Source organism: Caloenas nicobarica, chromosome 3 (assembly GCF_036013445.1).
Source record: "Caloenas nicobarica isolate bCalNic1 chromosome 3, bCalNic1.hap1, whole genome shotgun sequence".
In the NCBI taxonomy this organism is placed as follows: Eukaryota; Metazoa; Chordata; class Aves; order Columbiformes; family Columbidae; genus Caloenas; species Caloenas nicobarica.
Window position 1 is genome coordinate 105,372,242 of NC_088247.1, and position 26,986 is coordinate 105,399,227.

Consider the following 26,986-nt stretch of genomic DNA (forward strand, 5'->3'; position numbering starts at 1 on the left):
GTCTCAAAGGCACAAGTCACAGGCGGCTCTTGCCGCCCGGGAACGCGAGGAAATTTTTGTGGAGCTGGCCTGACACCCCCTGGCCATCTGTGGCATTGCTCTCTACCACATTCAAAGTTCATTTACTTCTATAACCTGGAAATAAGGCCACCACCACCACACGAAAAACAGCAAACAAAAAATCCCTTACACTGTGCACTGGTGCCCGGACAAACATTAAATACACACCTATAAACAGAATACAATACTAAGTAGGCAAATAAAAACAAAAGTACGCCTCAGAGTTCCCACCCCGTTGATTTCTGATTTCTTGACCACAGAGCCTTGCTCTGGACGCACCTTGGGCTCTTTACACAAACCTTCTGCTGCTCCAAATGAGCACCTGCTCTGTCCTTCTTACTCTCTTCATTGCTCCAAAACTACCAGGATTGTGGCTGCAAGGGAGGACCTGCCCCATTTCCAGCCTCATTCTCCAGACGATGCGGCATCTTTGGAAGACAAAGACACGAACAGCTTAGTCACCAGCTGGCTGGGACCTTGGCTTTGCAGATAAATAGCTGTTAAGGATTAGAAAGCGCACAGAACTGTCAGCTGACGGTTCTAAGGTGAGCATTAATTTTTGGAACAACCAGTCAAATTGCTTGCAGCTGCCGTACCCAAAAGGTTTCAGACAGAACAGCTGCTTGAAGATGACACAGGCAAGAGGGCTCAGAGGACAGTGCGACCCGGCAGTCGTAAGACCACAGCAGGAGACCAGAACTCAGACCCCTGCTACCAGCTTGCTGCCCGACACGGAAACAGACTGGCAGAATCTCAGTGTCGGTGAGACCAAAGAATGACCAAAAAACACTTGAAATCCCCCTCCTCTTCCTGCTGCCAGGTTCTCTCACAGCTCCACTCCTGGAACGGGTTTCTGGTGCTCTGAAAGGATGGACACAGGTCATGCCCACCTTACAGGTACAAGGAGGACTGGTGACAGGTTTCCAGCACCACCACTCCCCATACCCAAGCAGTGCTAACAGGACACTCAGCCTGCTCCTTGACTCCAACCCAGGGCTCCTGCATCAACTTCTGGAAAGGCCAGGACACAGATACGTGCAGGACCCTGCACAATCAAAACACAGCTGCTCCGTGTGTTACTCCATGCCCCAAAAGCTCAGCAGACCTTCACTCACCTGAGATGCAACAGACGTTCATTCACATCCCTCTTTCGCCTGATTTGAAGCCTGCCTGCATAGAACATTAGTACCAGTTAAAATCTTACACATCACCTCAGCCTAATTTGGTGGCTTGTGTGAGTACAGACAGAGCGCAAGTGTTGGCACTTATTTTTACAGCATCTCAGAAATTAATTAAAAGCCCAGCTTTACAAGTTATTAAGACACTACTTTACTGTTAGTTAAAACCCTCCAAAGACTGGAAGCCTCCAACTGCTGCCCTTAGACGTCTAGCTCTCCAAACACAGAAAATGTCTCTTCCAGCCTTGTCCATCACAATCCCCTACACCTCCAGGCAACACTGCGACCCCAATGCAATCCCCAAGCAGCGGACAAAACAGCAGATAGAACTAAAACATATGGAGCTAAGAAATCAGTAGTAGATGTTTTGCAGAACACTGTAACCTTTTAGGTTGGCTTCCTCCTCCACTAGGAATCTGCTTTCTACAAACAGCATTTCATCCTTCACCACCACCCTCAACTACCTGAGGTCTCTCTCAACAAACACCACAGGACAGGTATTTGGTAAAGGAGATGTATATTTATTCACTTTACAAAGAGGGTGGTATTTAGTTGCAACAGCTCCATTTATAGACAAATATATTATTGTACATTATAGTTGTGAATGGCTCAAACCTTTACCTTGTTTTGCTCTTAAAAATGTGTTTGCACCACTTCAGCTTCCATTAGCTGAGCAAAGAGCTGTCCTTGTTCTGCCACTGAGAGATTAAAAATCTGTAATAAAGGTATAGCTGTGCGCTACGTATTCACAAGCGTTCACCTTCTCATTTTCCTGCGTTACTCTCCCCACCCAGTTGAACACAGTCTATCCTCTGGGTTAGCACTGAAATTATATACAGCCTCCATTAAAAGAAAATTAGGAGCCAGTGATAGTTCTAATGTCCTTTTGAAGCACAAGAAAAGTCACCGATTGGTACATATAAAAGTCATGAGTTCAAATTTTTTAAAAAAAGAAAAAGCCATTTTTAAGTCAGGTTGGCATTTAGATATTGCCAAGGCATGACTAAACCAATAGGAGGATGGGGGGCGGGGGGAAGAATTCCAGTAGAGAATTTAAATATTACAAAAATATCTTTTTTTTTCCTTTTTCCTTTTCTTTTTTTTTTTAAAAATGCAGCAGGATGCCCACTTGCTATTGCTAACTGAAGCATGGAAAGAAGGTATAGACCAGTTGACTTTGATCCTTGAATATTTGGAACAAATTCAATGTAAAGCTGAACCAAGTTTACCACACAAACAGCGGTGGCAGATTTATTTCACTTGAGATACAAATGCATGTCCACATGACAAGCATAATCTGACCATGAGGTGGAAGAAATGTTTCTATAAGTAAGCGCAGGGAAACAGGGCGAGAGAAGGCTGCCATGGTTAAACATTCTGGATTCGGAAACGCACAGTGCCCCACATGTGCCTCTGCACACAGGCTGTGCACGAGTTTGCACTCCCTATATGCAAATATGGCACCTTTCTGCAAGATGATCCAGAATTAGAGAGGTTGGTGGCCCACTTGTTTAAACTGTTAAAATTATTATTTTGTGCTGTTATTCTTCTTCACTTTCATTTTCTGGTTCCAAATCAGAATCACCATTGATTTCCTTTTCAACAGTCATGTCCATGTCCTGTTCATCAGATTGCTCCTCTTTTTCTTCATCTTCATCCCAGTTTTCCTGAGGACAAAATAAACAAGAATGTTTGAACCTCTGACAATCACATAATTTCTCTTACATGCAAATGGGAGAAGATCTGATCCAACTCCACTTACATCAGAGTCTTTATCTGCAATCATCTCATCATCTGAGCCTTCTTCCTCTGAGGATTCTGCAAAAACAAAACAATCCCTCAGTCAGAAAAACAAACTTTAAAATGTCATTGTGCAAACAGAGCCCAACTCCACATGCTGCTAAATCTCCAAACCATGCTATTTCAATTCCAAAACTAATTCTACCTGAAGATTAGGTTGATCAACATTAAATAGGATCAAGTCACTTCCATTACAATTATACAGCATGAAGTTGCAGTAGAAATAAAGGCCAAATTTTAAGTGTACACACACACACACTGACATCCACTATCTTGGTGTCCTGCTGACCCAAATATGAAAGTGTCTTGACTGTATCCACCTTAGCCGAGGGCAGCTAACACTAGAAATGTGAGGTTGCCAGTTAAGCAGCATACTGAACTTCCCATTAACTGACTCCTTAAGTTGTGAAGCAGGGATGGGAAGGAAGGAAAGAAGGAGAGGAAGGAAGGAACAATCAACTACAAGACGCCCGCATCTTTAACCACTGACTTTCCCGCTAAGGACTTGCCACAAAACTCTCTTACTTGCAGACTGTACACTAACAGATAAGCACATGAACATGATGAACAGCCATCAAGTATTAGCCCTCACGTGAATTCAGGAGCTAAGCTACACATGGCATACAACACTTACCATCCTCATACACCAACTTTGCAGTCTGATTAACGTCAGCTACATCCTGAGCTTTTTCTGATGCTGCAACCTAAATGGAATTTGCAGATTAGCCTTAGATGCAATCATATGTTCCAACCTTTAAGGTCAACAAAACTCATAACAATTTAAATGGAAGTCTGCATCAAGTTTAACACAGATTAATTCATTTCTAGTGTTAGTTTAACAGCCAAACAAGTACGAAGGATAAAGTGAAATTTTAGAGGCATCTGCTCTGAAGTGGCCCGGTACCTCCTATTTATTCCCCTTTAAAACTATATTGGTTAGCGGACACATTTGGCAGGAAAAAATATGTAACACTTCCAGTGAGCACAGACTGACTAGACAGTCAATTAAGCATACTGCTTTGAGCATTACCAGCATAGCTGTACAGCGGCTCTATTAAGTTCCCTATGACAGGTCCCATCAGGTGTAATCACAACAGGAGGCTAAGTCTGAAAACAATACTTCTACACATCCCATGTTATTCCATTGGAACTCACCTGGGTGATAAGAATGTAGAGTCTTCCATGAAGACGGGAAAGCTTTTGCAAAGTTTTTACTCTGCTCTCCATTAACTGGTATAGCATTCCCAGCTGAGGAATAAGGTCTGGCAACTTGGGAGAAGAGAAGGACAAAGAAAAATGAAGCTGCTAACCAACACATCAGAAATGTCTTATTTTTAAATTTCAAACTACCTTTGTACATTTGGGGCAAGCAATCCTTGCTCACATTATTCTAGACAGATGGGAGAGCTGAGGGTTCAAAGAAACCACTTGCAGCCTGATCAATTAACTTTTAGCCATGTTTAGAAACACATCTACTTTCAAAACATGGCAATTCTTATACTGCTTTTCCTTTCCACAGCCACTGCTGTAAAGCAGGTACTGAAGCGCTATTCGGAAAGCTGTGTAAATGGGAACCAAATATACACCAGTGTACAAATGCAGTCTCAGCAACGCGTGCAAGTTGTGATGCACGACAATCCTATAAAAAATGGGAGAAACAACCAACAGTGACAAAATGCCTTTTTCTTAACCAAGCAAGCATGCTTTATCCATCACTTGTCAAGCAAGGCTGGACAGAAGCTACAACATTACTTACTACCCTGCCAACTTGGCACACTTTTACCCTATAAATCTAGTCAAGCCCAAGACGGCCTCGAGATGAACATTACAACAGCAAGGCAAATTTAGATCTACAAGATTTAGCAACACAGGCTAGATTACTCTTTGACAGTAATTTTGTTCCCTAACTCTCACAGGTATGACATAACTTATCTTGGTTTGACTTCAGGATGACTATAATTATGTCATGAATGACTAAGACAAACAATTTATAACCAATGTGCAGCAATTCGGCAAAAGTGGCAGAAGTATAGCCTTCTGTACATTGATTTGGGCAATGCCATATGAGGAGAGCAGAAGACAGATTTCTGAAGGAAGAACACACATATATTTAAATATTTAAATCTAGTTTTAGTTACATGCATTAGCATTAATGCAAAATACTTACTGTGGCAAGGTAGGATGCATGTAGAGTAAAAACAGATTTCAGCCATCGAACCATTAGTGAGGCACTAGAAAAGAAAAATAAACTATAACAAAGAGATATTGGCTGAGAAACATCCATTTCAAATTCTAGATGCTAAATAGTTCTATGAAAAGTGCTTCTCTTTCATTATATAAGAACATAAATGCAGATGGAAATAAAACAATTTCGCTATCCAGATGGGATACCTATGTAAGTTATCTGTTAAGAAAAGAACAGACATTTAAGTGAGTGATTAAAACTAGACATATTCAGGGGCCTCTGTTCCTGATGTCTTTTATGGGAGGTTTCAATGAAAACCAAAGCATGCTACTTTTTTCTCTACCTATAATGAGGGAATTTTAATTTATTTAAAAAACCAAAACAAAACCAAACAACAAACAAAACACACACACACACACACACAAAAACATAACAAAACCAAAACCACAACAAAACTCCACAACTAACACCTCAACAAAATTAAGAACAGCTAGTCTCATCAAAGCTATCCTTATAACAATATAACAAGACGGGGTGGACAGGGAAGAAGACCTGGTTTTGTTATTGATTAAACACAACACCAAGCCATGTCTAAATATATTTGATAATTAAACCAAACAAGCTACACATCTGGTTATTTTATTTTACATATTGATCAGGCCTGCAGTGTCAATATTCTGGGACTTCAGATACTTTCTCAGAGTTATATGCTTACTTCAGGTATCCTTTTCCCTTTTTAACTTCACTTCAGCCATCCTGGCAAAGCACTGCCTCAATAAAAGTTCCTCTTGCACCTACTATCAGGTGAGATTTTTACCTCAAGATGCTGTAGTTTAATTACAGTTACTATGGAAATCAATCACATAGATGGAGGGAGGGACCAGAACAAACACACTAGAAAAGCTTCAGGTGAATTAAACTGTAGTTGAGTTGTCTCTTACCTGTATGGGTTGCCCTGCAATCTCTTCGTAAGCTGAAAGGACAAAAATAGTCATCAGTAAGTAACAAACACATAATGAGTTTGAAAACACGTTACTTCCATTTGACAGTCCTAATATTAAGACAGAAGATCTCCAGGCATTTGAAGTTGGCTAGGATTAACCATTGCTAGGCTCCAGAACATTACATTGCTGGCTCTACCATCCTATATGTAGGCTGATAATTTGCAGATGCTGATTTTCATTATTACAATAAAACTGGGACTCTTAACAGGCAATATATTCAGAGAAGCTTAAAGCTGGCAGGAATACATAAAAGGAAATCCATTTGTTTATGTCTCTGTGTATCTGCTTAGTAGAGCAGCTGTTACAAGATGGACAAGTTGGGGAAATAAGTGAAGGTAATATCAGGCAAAGACTATTTCACAGAACAAATCTCAGCCTCTGGAGAGGACAGTTAAATGAAGATCTGTCCATCCACTGAGACAATGTACTCCAACACTTGCACTTAGATCCTCTGACAAAGGTCCTAGAGAAGAAAGGCTGCACCTCATTAACATAAGTCTAAGAAGGTGTCACAACATATGCCTAAATGAAGTCTAAGCACTCAAAACCAGGCCATCTGCATAATTCAGTTAAGATTAGTACCACAAGTAAAAACGAAATCTTACTGGCGGCAAACACATTAAAATACAAGAGAAATCTAACAGTTATGTTATAGGGTGGCATTAGCATAACAAGCAACTCATCAATATTTAGTTTAAACAAAGTAATGTCTAGATAAGGCTAATCATTAAAATATTTCTGTCCAAACAGAGATTTTATTTCGTATCACTGAATAAGCAGTGCAGAAGCCAAATCACTTTTAAAATTGTAACTAAGCAATGTTGCAAAGCTTAAATACAGCAACCTGGCTTCTTAACTATCTTCAAAAGAGAAAAGAAATTGCCTCTCAGTTTCCAAGTGCTATCTAAACTCACTGCTTAAAGTACATATTCTATTTTTCTTTCTCTCATGTGAGTAGCATATTTATGCTCGTACAACTTACTCTGGTTAGTACTCCTGTTTTCATATTTTAAATTATCATCCATTTTAATAGTTTAAAAGAAGAGGTAATGCTAATTTTTTGCCACAGACTAAACAAGGTGTAGCTTAACCTTTTCCTTTTCTTTTTCCCACATAATTATTTAAGATACTATTACCTGATCTAATGCTCTTCCTAGCATTGACAGTGGCACTTTGTCCTTTGGTTAAGCTTCAGCCAGAGAAGGTAAGATCGTATAGAGATAAATTAAGAACAATTTCTGTTCTGTAAAACTACCAAACCGATTTCATTGGTAAAAATAGAGACGCATATCCTGGACTTTCCCCAACTAGAACACAAACCAAACGTGGTTTGTATGACAGTACAAGAAACGTAGTCTCTCCTACCTCATGCAGCAGTGGAATGACAGCATGTATAGGCATTCTGGCTACTGTGTTCTTTATTACGTGTTCTTTTCTTGTGTTAAGTACTCTCTGTTAAAATGGAAAAATATGATCAGAGAATCATTCAGTTTTAATGTATATGAGCAATGAGCACAATCAGAAATTCCTGGCTTTAGATCTCTTTTCCTATTCCACTACCTTTGTATGCCAAGATGAGGATAACAAGTAAAAGAAGATTTACTATGAAAAGGAGTTCCATTTTTCAAGTCAGCTACAATTAACAAAATAAGACACTTGATCTAAACATCTAAGCACATCTAAAACAATCTAGCAGAGCCTCTAGCCCACCCACCCCATATTAGAAACAAAACATCACAAGCACATTAAAATTTCCCTTGCTATTTTCCTTGCTTGACTTCTGTAAATACCTTTCACCAGTATCTGCAACAAATAATTTCTATTCAGTTTCAGATTCTTAAGAGTTCACTTCCCTGCCCCAGACTATAATTTCCTCCTACTCCAAGTGCAACAGTAAGCTTTCCAAGTGAAACTGTTGTCATCAACAGATTTTTCAAACGGTACCTACTTGGAAACCACACACTCAGGAGACTAAGCACAGATCATGCTCCAGCTCAAACTAAAGAGAAGATGGCTGCATGAGTAACATTGCTTGTAAAACATCTGAACTGTGACGTAACATATTTATCATGAACAGAAGCACCTCGAAGTTCATGGACTGACTTGGAAAGCAAGGCAGATAACAACGAAAAAAAAAGGTAATACTGGTAATACTGCTACTATCATTTAAATACCACTGCCTTGCACAGCAAATCAGCAAAAAGCAGCTGGGAGAAATAATAGGTTCTCAACTGTTCAGTCTCCCCAGCTTTCAGGAAGGCTCCTCACAAGTCTCAGTGAATAGATTCAACAGTATACAATGATCTTTTAACACTTACATTTAAGATTTCTGCATCGTTGCTTTCCAAGCCCTGAACCAGCAGTACCGCAAAGCTATCTGTTTGAGGAAGGCCACCTGGAGTTTTTACTTTGCTCACATCAATATCCAATGCCTCTAGGCGCTCCTCGATGCTTTCCTGCAGATGGTAAACAAGGGCAGTGCTGTTTCAGTGCAGTTTCTCAGGAACAACAGCTAAAAGCTAAGTACCTAACCTACAGCACTTCCTCTGATTCTGCTGGAAATAGCACAAAACTTTGCATATTCTTTTAAATGTGACAGAGAATAGCCTGAGAAAAGAAGAGAGGATTAAGTTTTGACTGAAAACCAGTAAAACACCTTCAGCACAGAGAGACACACACAAGTGCGTGACAAAGTTCTGCAGGAATATGGCAAAGCCACGGGCAGGGCAAGGGCTTCAACGGGGAAAAGGTTTTGAGCAGAGGGAAGTCTCTTTCATACAAAATGATATCATTAACTTTGCTTCCACACCAAACAAAGCAAGTTCAAGTTCACCTAAATAAGTTTAACCATGATTTATGGTACTAGTTTCTCCATTATTGCTGTGTTTAAAAGAGGAAGCACGTTACCTGTGACTCTCCCGGTTTCCTCTTGTTTTTCTTTTTTTCCTTTCCCGAGGGTGGAGCTTTGACAGCTGTACTATGTCCTGGAATGCCAGGCACTAGAACTTTGGTGTCCGAGTTCACAACAGGCGTCTTTACCTAGTAGACAGAGATAACCACATTGGTAAGAATTGCTAGTATCTTGAGCCCTCTTCCAATTTAAAATACTGATTTTATTTTGAGACTCTCACATACATGGTAAAACCAGCATGCCACAACCATTTTCTAGATGCATATATTAGAAAAATCCTAAATTTTTAAGAGCAATTAATAACTTCAAGGAAAAGTCAGCTAGTTTTCATAATTAACTAAAGAAACAGTCTCTTTGGAATCACCTGTGAATCATCTTTCTTACAAGCTTGTTCCGTAACACTCACTGAACTAAATGTTTGTATCTAGCTACAAATAATTGGACGTTTGCTAGCAATAGATACCACATGTACTAACAGTCAGGCCCATAAATGACACACAGATTAATTCAGCTTCCACTGGAAGGTAAGAACTGATCAAAACCAGCAGCACAATCTATCAGTAAAAGTAGTTACTATTCACTTCAATCCCACCAATTTTCTTCTAGGGATTGCTCAGACGCAGAGCTCCGTAGTCTGAATTAGACTATGATCACAATGACAGAGCAACCTTAGGTTATACCAAACAAGCTATGGTATCCATCTTCAATGAACAAAGGAGATTGAATTTTAAAGGCAATATATTTATAACCAAGTGCTCCCCTGACCCACAGAGTACGTAAGGGAGTATGCCAGTTCCAGATTATCAAGAATGCTACCTGCTACTTCCAGAACACTTCTTTAACCACAGCGCTTCTGAGCAGGCTTCTTTTTGGAGCATCTGCCCAAACTTCTGTACTTGTGAGAGACATGCTGGGTGCCCACTAAAGTAACACAATTATAATCTACTACAGTAAGCAACACAACTCCCATATGCTGTCTTTAAAAGTAAAAAAATTGTATTTTTGTGGCTCAAGAATTTTACTGTAGAATAGCAATGGTGTTAAAATACCCTTCGCTCACCACATTATCACTGACATTCTCCCCACATGGCATGCTCAGACAGCCAAGAGAAATGCGTCTTCACTGGAATTCAGCTAAAAGCGAAACCAAGTTGGGTATCATCACCACATGCCAGGGAGTTCCTACAGCTCTCACTGCATTTCAGCTCTGCTACCCACCAGCTCCAGGACAGAGGACTCAGCAAAACACCCCACCTGGCTGATGGAGCACCAGATCCGATAGGTAACTTGAGGGTTAGAAAAACAGCGCTGTCTGCTCACTTCACTGATACTGCAAGCATTTCAAATCTTCAAGGCCTTGAATACGCACACTGATTAAGAACTTCGCGGACTGTCTCTAAACCCTCACGGGATCCTGCACGAGAGAAAATGGTGGCAAGTGGCCTTTGTGGACACTGTTGCCATCTGAGGGTCAAGCTCACATTCCCAGGTGCCATATTCCTGTGAGAGGAACACATGAAGGCCACCTCGAGAAAGAGCCGAAAGGACATGCCATTTAAGGCTCCATGACATTTTATTTAGACTCTAAAACTAAGCCATCCCGACTTCACCCCAAATCTTCAGGGTCAAAGAGGCTGTACAAACTGGACTAATCTCAAACAGAAAATAAACCATCAGCCAGTCCTGTGTATCAAGCAGACCTGCTGAGAACAGGACTTGCTATGAGCTACAGGAGGGTTAACTGTGTGCGAGAGTGTTATCAAGACACAGGGCAGCCATGAAGCACACTTCACCCACACCTGCCTCGGTGCTACAGCCACCGGAGCTCCAAGCAGGTCTGTCCAGAAAACCAACCTCATTTTAAAAGAGAGCAGTGAATTCTACCGTTTCCAAAGTAAAACAAGGAGCAAGAAAATCGCATTTCACACAAAGCTCACCTTTGTTAGAGCAACATCTGTTTTAAGTGACAACACTTTCTTGATGTCCCTTATCAAACATACGTGTGATTCAGTAGTGTTCAAAGACTAGAAGGACAGAAACAAAACCAGTTAATATATTTGAGGTTCACCTCTGTGATTCATTACGCTACTGAAAGATGAGAGCAAATTCCAGAGGTAAAAAGTAGAATGAACTTTTTTTCACTCCGGAACAGCAATTGCTTTGTGGATCTGCCTTTTGTTGCCAGATCTCTATGCTATCCCAAGAAGCTCACATAGGTAAACTGAAACAGTATTCAAAATAGTTTCAGTGGCCTCAATAACAGCTGAAATGGTGAGAAAAAGGAGGCAGTAATGTCAAGCCGTATTTTAACTGAAAGAATGGAAGAATACAAATTGCTTTTCGAAACAGCTTAGGGGCAACAGCCATAGCTCCCAGAAAAGGGGAAAGGAATAAGCATTTTCTTGTTACAAAATTTTTAAAAAGTAACAAAAAAAAAAAATCCCCCCAACTGAGAGCAGTATGTAGTCCATATAACAAAATGCAAAACCTCTCCAGGAAGTTTTACGTACCACTTTCTCTATGATGGGCTGTAAGGTGTTTCCATACACCAGCAGCAGAGACTGTTTGTCTGTGCAAAATGCAGCTGCTAGAATAGGGACTGGTTTTGGTGTGGAGTCCTCGTCACTTCCAGGCGTTGCTATCTGGATAGTACAGTTTGATGTTAAGGGTTTTTTGCAATAACTGAAAAAAAAAGGAATGAAAAAAATTCCAAGAGGTTTAGCTTAAACACTTCAATAACCTGCACATCTAAGCACCTTTCCTTAGCTGGTCCTCAGCAAACTCAGCCAGTTTATACCTACAGATGGCTAAGATGAGGCACAGACACAAAATCTTGGCTAACCAACACAATACTGAAGTGCAGCACAGCCCCCAGCAAGTCAGTTCTCAAAAAATGTGTCCAGTAACTCAAGACAAAGAACTGGCTAGAATCTGGTTTGTGAACAGATACAAGAGCTTAAAGGCCGCAGCGCAACCAGACTGAACTCTGCCTTACAGGAATCCCAGACCTTTCCCAAAGACACCCTCAAGACGAATAGTAACTTACCCATTTAAGATATGCTCGAATAAATGCAACTGCCCATCTCTGCACACAACTGCTAACTTCACAGGCTGAAAGAAAGCATAGTAAAAGGTTTTAATTAGATCAAAGGACAAGCCTCCCATAAGTACAGGACATCAAGAGAGAGTTGCATGGCTATGATCCAACTTTTTGCAGTAACTAAATGTATTAAAGATACCACCAAATCCATAAGAAAGTTGAAAGACACTAACATCTCAGGAACATTCAAGTACAGCCATTAGGAGACAAAAAGATAACTCATAACTGTACTTTACAGTATCACTACTGATATATCCAAATTTGAACAGTTTGCACAGTGGCAGATGTGTGTCACCACAAGCAGCAAAGTTCCAAAAGTATGGTGCTCAACATGGCTAGAGGCAAAGGTTTACAAAGGCGCTGACATTGTAAATATGCTTAAAGCAAAGAACCCAAGATGAGTATTCTGAACAATTAAATGACAGGTGTGCATTACATACTCTTATGTCCAATACACACAGCAAGAGGGCACAACTGGAAACATTAGAAAATATAGCATTAAATACTGTTTTTAGAAAAGGAATCTAAAGGCAGCAGGAGAAAAATGTTTTAAATAATTACTAAAACAGTTTGTGAACATGTTTCACAGGCAGACATTTTTCATATGACAACTACTTTGAAAGACTTGTACTTGCTGAAACTGAGAGACTTGGGGAACACACACTCCTACTGTAACTCAGTAAAAGCTAGTTAATTCAAAATGCAGTTAGTTACACTGTCAAAATCACTTGATATCAGAAAAATCAGGACTACACCCAAACTGGATTTTTAGAAATAATTTTTTGTGTGGTTTTTTTGCTGCCAAGTTGTAACAACCATTTTGATTATTAACTTGTTCTAAATAGGAAACAATTGACATTCTGTCATCCCAAGCAACATGTCTGAAGAAAACACTGAATTTGCATTCAGTAGCTTTGAAAATTAGTATTTCAAACTACCAGCTTTATAAACGCACTTGTAATAAATATCCTTACACCTACAAATTGGCATTCATATCTCATCTCTCTGTAATGGAAACCAAATAAAAACCAAGCTTCTTTCTTTATACCCTTAAAAGGAGACTGATGCGATGACTGAAAATGGTTGAACATATTTGTTTACAAACTATTGCTCCTACCTCTTCTTTGACTTCTGATATAGTCAGGTCAATAAAAGTTGGCTCATCCGTTACTGTGAAAGACATCACAGCATTCTTTTCTTTCCTATCTGATCTGATCTGCCTGGAAGACACAAACAGTACACATTATTTACCATAGCACAAACAGCACCCTCTGCACCTGAAAAGCATTATAAAGCCTATAAATTACCAGCAACTGTGGCAGTATCTACCTCACTCAAAAATACTCATGCTGTAATTTCAGCTTTCAGCTTAATAAGTGTTCTAAATTTCAAGTGCAAATTAACTCCAAAGTGAAATTTAGCAAGAAAACTCTGAATAAACATCACAGCAAGTACAAAGAACCCTATTACACAGTATGTTCGCAGCATACACTAGCGACTCAAATGGCAACTGGAAGCATGCTCAGACACAGCCAAGGAAATTCAGGTCTTCATTCAACAATCAGTGAGTTGAAACCACCACTTAAGAGATCATCACTGCATTTTTCCAGAGTGCTCCTTCTGTTTAATCAGAGTTCAGAACATACTTATTGAGTCTATCCTCAATACTGATAATGAAAGTTACAAATTATGAAAAGCTTACATACCATACACTCAGTAATCGGTCATGTATAGCTCCAGACAAGAAATAAAGACCTGTAATTCCATCAAAAGGCTTATTTTCATTCATAGGTTTCACTGTGGTAAACATTAATGATGACACTGATGTAGCATGGCCTGTGAAATGCTAAGAGAAAAAGAAGCAGCATTCAATGATTGCCATAAGCAGTTAAATTGCAAAAATGAAAACAGTTAAGAACGTTAGGAGAGATTCAAGCATTACTAAGTAAACAACTACATTTCAGTGAGTTTTTTACTAGTGATCAGCTTCCTTGCATTTCAAGGAAATTTCTTCTGACCCTCCAGATATTTATCAGAATTTTAAAAGTTAAATGGGGCAAAAAAGTTAAATCAAGGCAAATTCACTGGGACTAATTCCATGCAAAAGATATCACATTCACCTGTACTGCTGTCACTGTCAGAAAGCACATTTTTTTTCTCTCCCACACAATTTTACACTTCAACTTATACAAAGAAAGTAGATTCATAGTTTTGTTCTCAACTACAAGATGAACACACAGGTCTGCTGACACACTAAGACTGTTCAACCTCGCTCCCCTCCAAAAAAAAAAAAAAAAAAAAAAAAAATCAGTTCTTCAGTCTAGTTTTGTAAATAGTGGTTTTGGTCATCACAGGATGTGGACATACATGGTAGTTGCCATGTGCCAGCAAGTCCACAGTAACAGCACATGTGTGCACACTTACCTGACAGCAAGTACCAGGACATTCAGAGACTTGCTGTGTCCCACCTGCTAGCGGGCAAGAAAACATGGTTGCATGCATGGAAAAGCTAAAACATGATAATTTGTTCACGTCTGAGCCATGTTCAGGAAACAACAAGGGGTTCACTCCTATGCCTTCCAACTGTTTCAACAGCAAAACTGATAATACATGAAGTTTAGCTAAGAAACCTGAAGGCTTCAAGGAGGGACTCATGTTAAGAGTCAGGAAGCTCACACACAAACCCATGCCAGCAGTAACTAACACTGTGATAAACCGAGTTCTCCTGCAAGAAGGGTATCGGAGAGGGACCCTGTGAAATAGCACAGCATCCATCTTCCTGCTACAGGCTTGCGAAAGGGTGCTGGTAGCATGCTCAGACACAGCCAAGGAATTTAATGTCCTCATTCAATTCTCAGCAAGTTGAAACCACAGTTGAGGTATCATCACAGCAGCAGCTTCCAGCAACCCCAAAACTGTCTACTGTCTCCTCACACCCAGTGAAATCTTCAGATGTTCTATCAGGAAACAGTAGACACGTAATGTCACCCATCAAGAAGAATATTTTTTTGCATCTAGTTTAACAAAGTTACTTACTCTGTAGACTTCTTTGGTCTCCAGGTCCCACAGTTTTATAGTTCTACCAGCTGACAGCAGCATTTTCCCATCTGGACTGATGCATAGAGAGGTGACACTGCTATTGTCACCTTTCCACTTGCTAGAATTTGGATGGAGGGTTTTTGGACAAAGGGAGAAAGATGGAGAAACAGAAGAAATTCTATTTATTAGCATAATCTCAAGATGCACATCAACCATGCTGGAAAATTTAAGGCCAAAATTATAAAAAAAAAAACAACCAAGTATTTAAAGATGAGGTCAAAGCTATTCTGCTTCTGCTCCTCTCCTTCAATTTAGTTTACACAAAAAGACAACAACTCAAAAATGTAAAGCTATTTAATACTGAACAACTGTTGACTTTAAAATATTTGCCTATTCTGTTCTGAATTCCTCTCTCAAAGTTCTCTGCTACTCAAAATAGGGTAAGAGGAGCCATATTATCTCAAGACTTCTCTTTGCCCCATAATCCAGAGAGCTTACACTAACCCATTCAGAAAGGCATTCTTAACACTAAAATTCAGAGTTTCAAGATCCATTCAGCTCCTGGCCCTCCTCCCAAATCTGTCAACGATACTGACAATAATAAACTTTGCCTTAAAGGTCTATGGTTCAAAGCACTACTTATTAAAAAAAAAAAAAAGGAAAGATGCTGTCATGAAAACTGTGCATCTGCTTTGAAGGATTCTGAGTACTAGTCACTTCTCACATGACAAAACTGCGAGGAAAGCATTAACACAAATCCTTTACAGTTAGGAAGTACCCTGCAACCCATTACATTCTGACTGTAAACAGCTGCCCTAGAAATACTTGAAATAACTTCCACACACCCAAGCAGCACCTCTTCTGTCTTCCAAAACAGAGCTCATTTGCTGTATCACTTTTGATTAGATTTCATAGAAGCTGAAAGTTTTACTGCCTACAAACTTGACAAACATTACACCTTACGGAGAGCATAACAAGATTTTGTATTCTCTTCCAAAGAGAAGGTCAGGACTAAGAATTTCAAACCATTTAATAACGTGAACCCAAGAAAGTATCTTTAAATGCACCAAAAAGACTAGTCTAAACTAGACTGCAGAATCTGAAACGGCAAAAATCCATTAGTTTTTACTTCGCATAATTTTACAAGAAAGAGTTTTAAACAGGGTACCACGAAACAAAAAACTGTACAGAATGCTTCTTATTATTCGCAGTATTTAAGACATGAAAAAGCTGCAACCAGAGAACCAAGAAGTAATCTGGAATGTTTTAGACTACCTCTCTCCAACACCTTATCTTGCCTCTTCAGAAACTCTCCCTTCCCAAGAGCATGTCCCTCTGCCAGCGGTTTCAATGTGGGCTGCACAGACCTCCTGAGGTGGTTCCACGCACTACTTCTACAGTAATTAAGAAAGTCAAGCCTAAAGCCACCTGGTTTCAGTTCCCTATCTAGCAGTCCATACCTCTATAGGAAAGTGTCTAGAAGCCTGCAAATCAAAAGAAGCCGAACACCAATTCCCTACCCCAGGAGCAATCATCCTGAATTCTCTGTGGGATATGTAAAGATTCATTTCCAGGTCCTGAGAAGTGTTGAAGAATGCAGACAATCTCACATGTACATTGGGCATGAGCAATTATTTTGGATAACTTTTTCCTTCTAGTCTCAGGAATTTAGGTAAAATTTTAGATAATTGTTTTCTACTCTTCCCAATTTCATTTACCTCAAGTATGACTCATAATATCATCAGAAAAAATTTCAGGTAAAAAGTACAGTATTATATTGCTGGTGTACTTTTAATGTATATGCTCCAGGAATTATTTTTCGTTTCCATCTTTAAAAAATAGAATGCCTGTAATTACCTTTTATAACCACAGCCCCCAAAAAAGCAGTGGTACAGCACAGGGGCAGAGGGGAACACCCAAGATGAAGCATGACAGGAAAAATTTTCACTATTTCCTGAGAAAGCAGCATGACTGGGACCCATCTTAAGTACTTGTACATGAACACACACATACACTATGGAATACAAACAGTGAATTAGATGTCCATGGGCAGTAGATGACTGGAAGCTGGCAAATGTTGTCCCAAGCTACAAGAAGGGCAACAGGGATGACCCTGGCAACTACAGGCCTGTCAGCCTCACTTCTGTTCCTGGCAAAATGATGGAGAAGATTGTTCTGGGAGTTACCGAAAAACATCTGAACACCACAATCATTGGTCCCAGCCAGCACGGGTTCATGAGGGGAAAGTCCTGCTTAACATACTTAATTTCGTTCTAGGACAAGGTTACCCACCTAGTTGACCAAGGGAAGCCTGTCAATGTGATCTTTTTGGATTTCAGCACAGCCTTTGATACTGTCTCTCACAGTACCCTCCTGAACAAGATGGCCAGCACACAGCTGGGTAAACGCACAGCGCAGCGGGTGAACAGTTGGCTGACAGGCCGGGCTCAAAAGGTTCTAGTAAATGGAGTTATGTTGGGCTGGTGACCAGTCACTAGTGGGGCTCCACAGGGATCCATCTTAGGGCCAGTGCTCTTCAATGTCTTTATAAATGACTTGGACTCAGGACTTGAGGGAATACTAAGTTAAGTTCACCAATGGCACAAAATTGGGATGAGCTGTCGACACTCTTGAGGGCAGAGAGGCCCTGCTGAGAGATCTGAACAAAGTGGAGAACCGGGCAATCACCATGAAGTTCAACAAGGGCAGGTGCTGGATTTTGCACCTGGCACATGGCAACCCTGGCTGTACATACAGACAGGGGGATGAGATGCTGGAGAGCAGCTCTGCAGAGAAGGATTTGGGGGTTCTGGTCGACGGCAAGTTGAACATGAGCCAACAGTGTCCCTGGCAGCCAAGAGGGCAACTGTGTCCTGGGTGCATCCAGCACAGCATTGCCAGTCAGGCAGGGAGGTGATTGTCCTGCTCTGCTCTGCACTGGTGCAGCCTCACCTGGAGCACTGTGTGCAGGTCTGGGCGCCACAGGATAAAAAGGATATAAAGCTACTGGAGAGTGTCCTGAAGAGGGCTACAAAGTTGGTGAAGGGTTTGGGTGGGAAGCCGTATGAGGAGCGGCTAAAGTCACTTGGTTTGTTCAGCCTGGAGGAGACCTCATAGCAGCTACAGCTTCCTCATAAGGGGAGGAGGAGGGGCAGGCGCTGATCTCTTCTCTCTGGTGACCAATGACAGGACCCGAGGGAATGGCAGGAAGACGTGCCAGGGGAGGTTTAGGCTGGACATTAGGAAAAGGTTCTTCACCCAGAGGGTGCTGGAGCACTGGAACAGGCTCCCCAGGGAGGTGTCCCGGCCCCAAGCCTGACAGTGTTCAAGAAGAGACTGGACAACACCCTCAGACCCATGGTGTGAACTGTGGGGTTGTCCTGTGCAGGAACAGGAGTTGGACTCAATGATCCTTGTGGGTCCCTTCCAACTCAGGACATTCTGTGGTTCTGTAACTCAAATAGTATCCTTGCAGACAAATGGAAATACACAGACTGAATGGATGGACTCTAAGGAGGGATAAGATCTGGCTGGATCATTGAGTTGCGATCACTTGTATGAAGTCCAGCTGGTAGACAGTTACTGGTGTCACATCCTAAGGACAATACTATTTAATGTCCTCAGTAATTGCCCAAGTCTTCATTAATGACCTCAAAACAGGACAGAATGCATACATAACATGTTTGCATTCAATACCAAATTAGGGAGAGCAGTTGATATGCTGGAGGACAGGGCTACTACTGAGGCATCTCAACAGGCTTGAGAAACAGGCAGCCAGAATCTCAAAGCTCAAAGGAAAATGTGAAGTCCTGCACATGAGATGGAAAAATCCCAGTACAGGCTGGGAACAAATGGCTAGAAAGCAGCTTTGCAGAAAAGGAGCTTGTGGTCCTCATAGTCAAGTGGAACATGAGTAAGCAGGGAGTCTTTGTCGCAACTAGGTTAAGTGCACACTGAACTGCATTAGCTACAGTGTACTCAGTGGTGAAGTGATTGCTCTCCTCTGTGCAACACTTCTGAAACTGAATCTGAGCACTATGTCCAGGTTGGGGCAGTACAAGAAAGTTACTCTCATAGTGGAGTAAATCCAGTAGAGAACCATGAAGGCAGCTTAGGGCTAGAGCATGTCAAGTAAAAGGAAAAGGTGAGGGAACTGGGTATGTTCAATCCTAAGAAAAGAAGACTAAGGAGAGACTTTACAGTCATCATTTGGGTCTCAATACAACCTAAGGATGCATTTCTTTTCTAGGGAAATCGGAGCAGCTATTGATGATGGGCTGTCTGCATTGCCCACACCATCTTTAACAAAACTGATAGAGCTGCAGTAAGAATAACACCACAGTGGGAACATTATGAAAAAGAAACAACAGCATTAGAGAAGGGTCAAGGTGCTGTCACACACTGGGCTTTTATTGAAGATAACCAAGATCATTAATAGAAATCTTAGTTTCTTCTTTAAAGTTTAAAAAGTTTGACTTTATTACAAAAGAAAGTAAATGCCTACACCAGACATCTCATTACTCTGCACTGAGCTCTATTTTGTTCAACAGTATTTTCAACAGTAGCAGCCTGCTCAGACAGCCAAGTGGAACTGTCCTGACTGCAATCAGTAGTGAGCGAAACCAAGTGGGTTATCATCACAGCAAGGCCCTTTGAGCAAAGCTGGGTGCAAGCCACCTGTTTAATTGGGATAAGGTCTTTCAGTATCTGCTACCCCATATTTCCAATAATATTTTCTAGAACTTAGATTTTTTGGCTTCACAAAGGTGACTGCAAGCCCATGTCCCACTAAAGTTAGTATGGAGGGACCCACATCCCTCTCAGCAGTTACTTGTTTCATCTAGTCTTTCCAATACACAGAGGAAGAAACCCAAATATGAATTACTCTTTTATTCCTTAAAAAAACCCGTCAAATCTTAGAAAAATAACAGCTAACAGTCAATTTTGTACAGTGGGCATGAAGCCTGGAAAGCAGAGTGCAGCATTTCCAACAGGGCCTCACTGAAACCTGTGAGGGAGGAAATACACAAAAGCAAGTACAAACGAATTTGACCAAAACCCAGCACCACTTACCACTTTACTTTGCAGGTCTGTGTGTTCCATTCCACAATGTGTTTGTCCTCTGAACAGCTATACAAGCACCAGTTGTCCTGATGCCATCTCACACAGTTTACTCTATTGTCATGACCACCATCCTACAAAAGGTAAAAGGGTCAACTCATTAATAAATGAAGAATTCTTGACTACTGAGTCTTCTCCACAAACAATGTGAACAAGCTGCTCTTTCAAGAACTAAATTTAAATATTTGGCAATGTGAAGAGTGTGGTTTTAAAGACCAATATATATGTACAGTTATATAAGTTAAAGACACTTTGTATTTTGATACGTACACATAAGTATTTGAATTAATTCTTGTTCTAGCACTTCAGAGTTAACAAAAAAACCCTGTTGAATCAGCACCAGCAAGCTCAGGCTACTCCCAAAAGTGTCACAGCAAATCATCTTTGAGCAACACAAAATACATCACAGCAAGACATTCTGTTCAATAAGTACAGGCGGAAGTGACAGCTTTTATTCTATTCTTTTAATTTATCCTATGTATAAAAAACAAAGTACTCACCAAATAACATCTGCTATCCTGCTCTTATAGAAGAGCAGCCAGTGTTTTCAAAACAACTGAAACTGTACATTTCAACTCGAAACTCCTTTATTTTATTCATAGTTTTCAGGCATAAGTACAGCTTTTCCACAAAACAAACGTGATATTCGTTAGCTAGTGTCACTTGCACATATGATTTTAAGAAGTCACTGCTTTCTCTAAATTCAGGTACATTTATCACTCTACATACAACTAACAGTTTAGAAGAAAAAGTATGCCCAAGTGTCTCAAAGTATTGCACAAAATCATTCATATAGATTTATTTTACTTGTTATATAATTCAAGACTGAAAACAAGGTACTCAGGAGGAACAGGGAAGTTATCAATGAGAAAGGCAAAACAAAAATCAGCAAATCTCACTCAAGAAAGATGATGTGCTGAGAGAGCCACACGAGAGGCAAGTTTACAGATGAGTCCACCAACATAACACCTTATCAAGAGTCAATGAGTACTTCAGTCCTGCCCTCCTCTCCCACAACACTGTGCAGGAACTGAGGCTATGACTCTGCCACAGAGGACTTAACTCTCAGTTAGGCATTTCATCTTTACTGTTATATTTACTGCAAAATAACAAATCCATGCATAATGTTAAGATACTGCATTAACTTCAACACCAAGATTTCTCAACATATACATACTGCCAATGACAGAAGCAGCACCACTTGAAGATTCTGAAGCACCTGAATTACTGCACCTCTATTCATACACACAGGTATAAAGAAAAAAAAATCTAAATAATTAGTTTAAATTATTCCATTTTTGAACAGCAGAAAGAACATCCTAAACTGACTGAAACCATCAGTATTTGGTAGCATGTGATGAAGAGCATATTACTTACTAGCTTGCTCTGTAATTCTCCTTTTACTGTGCTGTACAACAAAATGCTACCAACTGCTGTACCAATAGCCAGGATATCTAACTGCTTGTCCACTTCTGCAACTTCAGACTTCCGTTTTTTCCTCTGGGGGCCATCCTGGAAAATCAAAAAACAGAGAGAACATGAAATTAACTAGTCTGACCAGCTAATGTCAGTATTAAAGCAGAAGGGAAAAAAAAAAACTTCTGTAAGTCTGAGACCCAGTCAGCCAGCACAAACTCTGCTAAGAAACAAAACGAAGACACTGAAGCATGCAGCAACCTAGAGACTCATCTTGTACCTCCATGCACAAGGTAACTAAGTTGCTATGAGTCACTTGGAAACATCTGGTGGAGGCCATTTTGCTGGCCTAGCAACCACATACAGGAGGGAAAAAGACACACTTAAGTTTTTCACAGAGTTCGTGTCCCAGAGGCAGAGGTAAAGCTTAACACGATCTGAAGACTTCATCCACAAAATGGAAACACTTGATCAAGAATGATCAGTTTATTTTTTCTCAAAAGCTATCCAGAAGAGTCTTGCAAATACTAAGCATTCATAATGCCTCTTAAAAAGAAAGTTCTACCCTACTCTGCAGAGGGAAGCAACCAGGACTCAAAGCAAGGGGCTCTGCCCAAGTCCTGTCAACAGTACCAGAGCTCCTCCTTTCATCAGGCAGTTCTTCAGCCATGGCTCTCTTGCTTTGTAAGTGCTATAAACCACGTCAAGGAGGGATTTCACTTCATCTCTCTTTATCAAAAATGGGTGAACACTGCACATCACTGGGAAGAAAAGAAGGAATAAAACTGGCTCTTGAGCATGTGAAACTAAAAAGAAGGCAGAAGAAGCCACTTCATTTATTCTCAGTGGGTTAATCCCACATAACTAATCACACACAGAGAGATAAAATTTAAAAAAAAAAAAAGCCAAAGGACTTCTGAAGAAAAAAAAAAAAATCATCCCTAATGCTACTGATTAGTTTTTAAATTGGACTTGGGTAAGTTTCCTTACAGTTGTTATGTCACAGCAAAACATTCTCTCCAATTTAGGAAAAGAAATTAAATTATACAAAAGCTAACACTTCCTCTGCACAACAGATATATTTGCACTGATGAGCAGCCAGAAGCAGCCAAATGAGACTGATCAAATGTGAGCAGCCAGCTCTGTGCAAGCTCCATGTGGTGTAGCTAATTTGTCATACAACAGACATCACACAGCAAACGTAAATAATTTTTACTCATGCTCAGAGATATACTGACAATCGGGATTTGGGAGTCTTTACCACAACTGAATTTTAGAAGTTTAACAGTGGGGGATAAATACTTTGGCTCTTTGAAGTGAGACTTCCTTTTCCTCTATATTTAACACAGACAACATCTTCTGCAAGGAAAAGTGTTTTGGTTTAGGCTAATAAATACCAAAATGTCATAAAGATACTTTTATACCAAAAGCAGGCTCTTGAGAAAAAGAGATTACATTGCTTCTTGCAAGCATTTGTTTAGGCTTCATCTTTCTTGGGAAAGAAAAGTGTTTATAAAATATTATGAAAACATAGGTGCTGAGAAACCATAAAAGTCACAAAGCACCACCAAGTACATCAATCAGGTTTTAAGACAATATATGAGAAAAGACTCAACTAGTTAAATTTTCGGTAGCAATGCCAACTAAGCTATCTTGAAACTGCTGTCTGACATGCAAAGACAAGGGCCACATCCAGTGGAGATGTAAGTACAGTTTATGTGTTTTCTGATACTTTTTGGTCTCTTTATGTAGTTTTACTAATTACCCCTCACACTCCCAAGACTGCAAAGCAAAACCACAATTATGAACAGATTTTATTCTCTTCCCTTGCATAAATCTTTTAACTAAAATTTGTTCACCCTCCACTTCAGTTTGTTATGGCAAATTTCCCTTGGAACAATCCAAAGTTGTAACAAAATTCCCACTTAAGTCCACAGTTATTTCCAGTGTCAAGAAGAAAGCTAGAGGCAGTGAAAGTTTCTCCAATTATTTTTTCAAACGTATTTCTTTACTGACCACCCTTATCAGCGTTATTATTGGAGTATTTTGTCAGAAATTTTTGCATGAAAGAAAAGCCAGTAGAAAATCCAGACACCTACTAATGTTAGAATTTTTTTTAAAAAAACACCCCAAGAACTGGGGGGGAAAAAAAAAAAAATCAAAAAGTTAAAAAAAAAAAAATTATCACTCTTCTCTGCCCTGGATTAGGTTAGTACATAGACTGCCAGCTGCAGTAGAGATCCATGTGGGATTCGCTTGTGGATCAGGGTCTTAAATGTTAAAGCATCTTGTTTTCATGGATAGGATAGGGGAGCTGAAGTATATGAAGTGTTGGCTTACTTTTATTTTTTTTTTTCAGATTCATGGAAACTCAAGCTTACTCAGAAATCCTTCAACTTTGACTGAAAAAACACAGTGTTTTATTTAGTATAGATAATTAAAAGAAGTTATTTGAAATGGGACTGCGCATATATTTTTCCATAATATTCTTACTTGAGTAGGTCAGTCACTGAGACTGTTTTTTGTTAAAAAATAAAAACGTGATAGAAATCTGACTCCTGCTGCTCATGTGTGAAGTAAAGCATTTAAAATACCGAAATGGGGGGAAGCCTCAAGAGTCTTGAGAGTTGCAAATGACAGAGCAGTTGCAGCTTATTACAAAGAAAGTAGAAGAAGGTATTTTGAAAGTCAGTGGTCCACATACTCGGGCACAAGGCACCACTTCACGGAGCAGGAGATGGTGAACACTGCAAGCAAGAAGCGCTGACACTACAAAAGCATGTGTGCAGGGAACATCCCAGTTAGTCACCACGGCATTAGCAATTCCAGGGCCTGCAGTTCAAAACTTAATTTCTAATATTCCCCTGTAACACATGGACCTCATTAACATGGCAGCAGTCCAAAACATACTTAGTTTAGGTGTAACTTGGCCCAACATCAATTATAGATATCTACTGGCACAGTTATACTCCTGAACACCACATACTAGTACTACCTGAACACCACATACTAGTACTACGTAGAGACATGTCAACTCTCCAGAACTAAAAAAAGAAAGAAAAAAAAAAAAAAAAGACTAAATAATGTCAGAAAATCCAACTTCAATAAAATCTATTGGGCAGAACAGCTTTGGTTCTCCAGTCTAAGGACAGATCAATGAATTACAAAAGTTTATGGCACAACTCTTCCAAGAAATTGTATGTTTTCCAGCTCCACTTGAAAAGGTACCAACTTTCAAGCCGCAGACAGCATTCAAACTACTAGAATAATTAGAAAACACTGAGGGGTAGCCAAATGCTGTCTGATTAAGTCTGTTTTCCATATAACCCTAAACCAGGTTAAAGTGAAGCATCTGTGGCCTTTAGGGTGGGTCTCTAGAAAAGGGTTACAAAAGGGACTCAGAAACCTCCTGTGCTTGACTTATAGCACCAGAGCAGTGCACTATGTTAGGTTAAATTTTATTTCACACAGGACAAATTAACCCCATTTTCACATGCCAGTTTCAGTTTAAGAGTGAAGAAGAACCAACACAGACCTGCAATTAATGCATGCATCCTTTTTGCTTCAAAGTTGCATGACAAATGAACACATTAAGGCCAATCTAAAACTAACTCTTTCTGTCACATTCTTCAACTGTTCTGGGAGTTTTCAAAGTTCAGGGACTAAGCTGCTTAAATGAGGAAAATGAGACAATACTGTCTTCCTTTGGATTAGTAATCTCTACGTTAAGCATCTTAAAATACCTCTTACAGTATTTTAAATAAACAAAATTGTTAATATACCAAAACACATTTTTAAAAGCCCTCCCTACTTCTTATGATAAAGGGGGTGGGTTTCACATACTTTATCCAAAGAATACATTTTTTCCTCAGGAAATGGCATGTTCTAGCTAAAGAGAAAGTAGGATTACTTCAGCATAAAGAGGATGAAAAGGTACCTTACTGTATAAACTCCAGGTATTTTCAAGTTCAGTTTTCACCTGAGGTTAAGTTAAATAAAACGATTTCAAGGTGGAGAACATGGGAGCCCTCTGATGTGTGCTCTGAATAAAGTTACTGAATACCTTCTTGCAGGATTCCTGAGCTTGGGAAGACACATCACGGACAGCATAGCAGCCTGCATGGAAATCAAAACCCATCTGGACACATTCCTGTGCAACCTCTTCTAGGTGTTCCTGCTCTGGCAGGGGGATTGGACTGGATGATCTTTCGAGGTCCCTTCCAATCCCTGACATTCTGTGATTCTGTGAAATACTTCCGGGAGTAAGGAAGTGTGAAGAGACGCTGCCTTTACTAGACTGTGAACTGTATGTAAGATAAGAGCTACCTGCCCTGTAGCATCACCTTTCAGATCAAGGTGAGACGTGCCGTGGGGTACCATACCTTGCTCCTTCAAGGAAGGCTTCTTCCATGGGAGTTATACGAAAGATAATGATTTTACTCAGTCAGTGCTTCTGTTGATAGTCCCCTTCTTTAAGAAAAAAATAATAAAGCCTCCAGTGCCGCTTCCCCAGCCAAGAGGTGAAATTTGCCTTGTGAAGAGCTGTCCCGAGGGGAGCAGATTCCCCCCACCCCGCTGGACGTCTCACGTGGACAAGCACCGTGTGGGGGGGCCGTGGCTGAACCCTGCGGAGCTGCGGTCCTTCCCACGGGACCCTCATCCCGTCCCGGCACCGGGACACGGCGTCCCCGCTCCCCGGCCACGCCGCCCCCCGCCACATGGCGCCGGGAGGGCGGGGTGAAGCCGAGCGGCCCACGGCCACGCGTCGAAGCCACACGGGCCACCGCCGCCCCCCAACTCACCCTTACACTCCTCCTTCCCCACCGCCCCGCTCTCCCCACACACCCCGCCCGTACCTTGCTGGGGGGCGGGCGTCCCCCCGGCGGGGCCCAGGCCAAGCACGTACAGGCAGCGCTGAGGTGGGCGGAAGGCACGTACTCGTGCTGCAGGCGGCTGCCCGCCGTCTCCCACACCCGCAGCCGCCCATCCGGGTTGGAGATGGCGAACAAGCGGCGGTCGCGGGGGGAGAACGCGCACAGGGCCCGCGCCGCCGCCACCGCCTCCCCGCCACACGCTGCCGCCGCCATGGCGCTCCGTGACCGGCCTCTCTGCGCCGGCGCACGCACCCGCCGCGTGCTCGCCCCGCGCGCCTGCGCCGCGCGCCCGGGTGAC

General features: G+C 41.0%; 1 protein-coding gene and 4 non-coding genes across 5 annotated transcripts; all 5 read right to left on the minus strand.

Annotated features, from left to right (window-relative positions):
- Nucleotides 1-1,767: 1,767 nt before the first annotated feature.
- Nucleotides 1,768-26,953, minus strand: WDR43 (WD repeat domain 43). The gene is made up of 18 exons (XM_065631425.1): nucleotides 26,671-26,953; nucleotides 21,776-21,910; nucleotides 20,351-20,472; nucleotides 15,275-15,395; nucleotides 13,945-14,084; nucleotides 13,356-13,458; nucleotides 12,185-12,249; nucleotides 11,649-11,820; nucleotides 11,076-11,162; nucleotides 9,135-9,266; nucleotides 8,546-8,683; nucleotides 7,593-7,679; nucleotides 6,165-6,196; nucleotides 5,206-5,269; nucleotides 4,194-4,307; nucleotides 3,673-3,742; nucleotides 3,001-3,056; nucleotides 1,768-2,905 (listed from the first exon to the last, which is right to left on the minus strand). The coding sequence occupies exons 1-18, from the start codon at nucleotides 26,899-26,901 to the stop codon at nucleotides 2,780-2,782; spliced, it is 1,995 nt and encodes a 664-aa protein (XP_065487497.1). The 5' UTR covers nucleotides 26,902-26,953; the 3' UTR covers nucleotides 1,768-2,779.
- LOC135987836 (small nucleolar RNA SNORD53/SNORD92) lies at nucleotides 10,230-10,308 on the minus strand. The gene has a single exon (XR_010606071.1). It is a non-coding gene; the product is annotated as a small nucleolar RNA SNORD53/SNORD92 (small nucleolar RNA).
- On the minus strand, nucleotides 13,757-13,840 carry LOC135987839 (small nucleolar RNA SNORD53/SNORD92). The gene has a single exon (XR_010606074.1). It is a non-coding gene; the product is annotated as a small nucleolar RNA SNORD53/SNORD92 (small nucleolar RNA).
- Nucleotides 15,050-15,132, minus strand: LOC135987837 (small nucleolar RNA SNORD53/SNORD92). Its single transcript, XR_010606072.1, has one exon. It is a non-coding gene; the product is annotated as a small nucleolar RNA SNORD53/SNORD92 (small nucleolar RNA).
- LOC135987840 (small nucleolar RNA SNORD53/SNORD92) lies at nucleotides 19,847-19,923 on the minus strand. Its single transcript, XR_010606075.1, has one exon. It is a non-coding gene; the product is annotated as a small nucleolar RNA SNORD53/SNORD92 (small nucleolar RNA).
- Nucleotides 26,954-26,986: the final 33 nt, after the last annotated feature.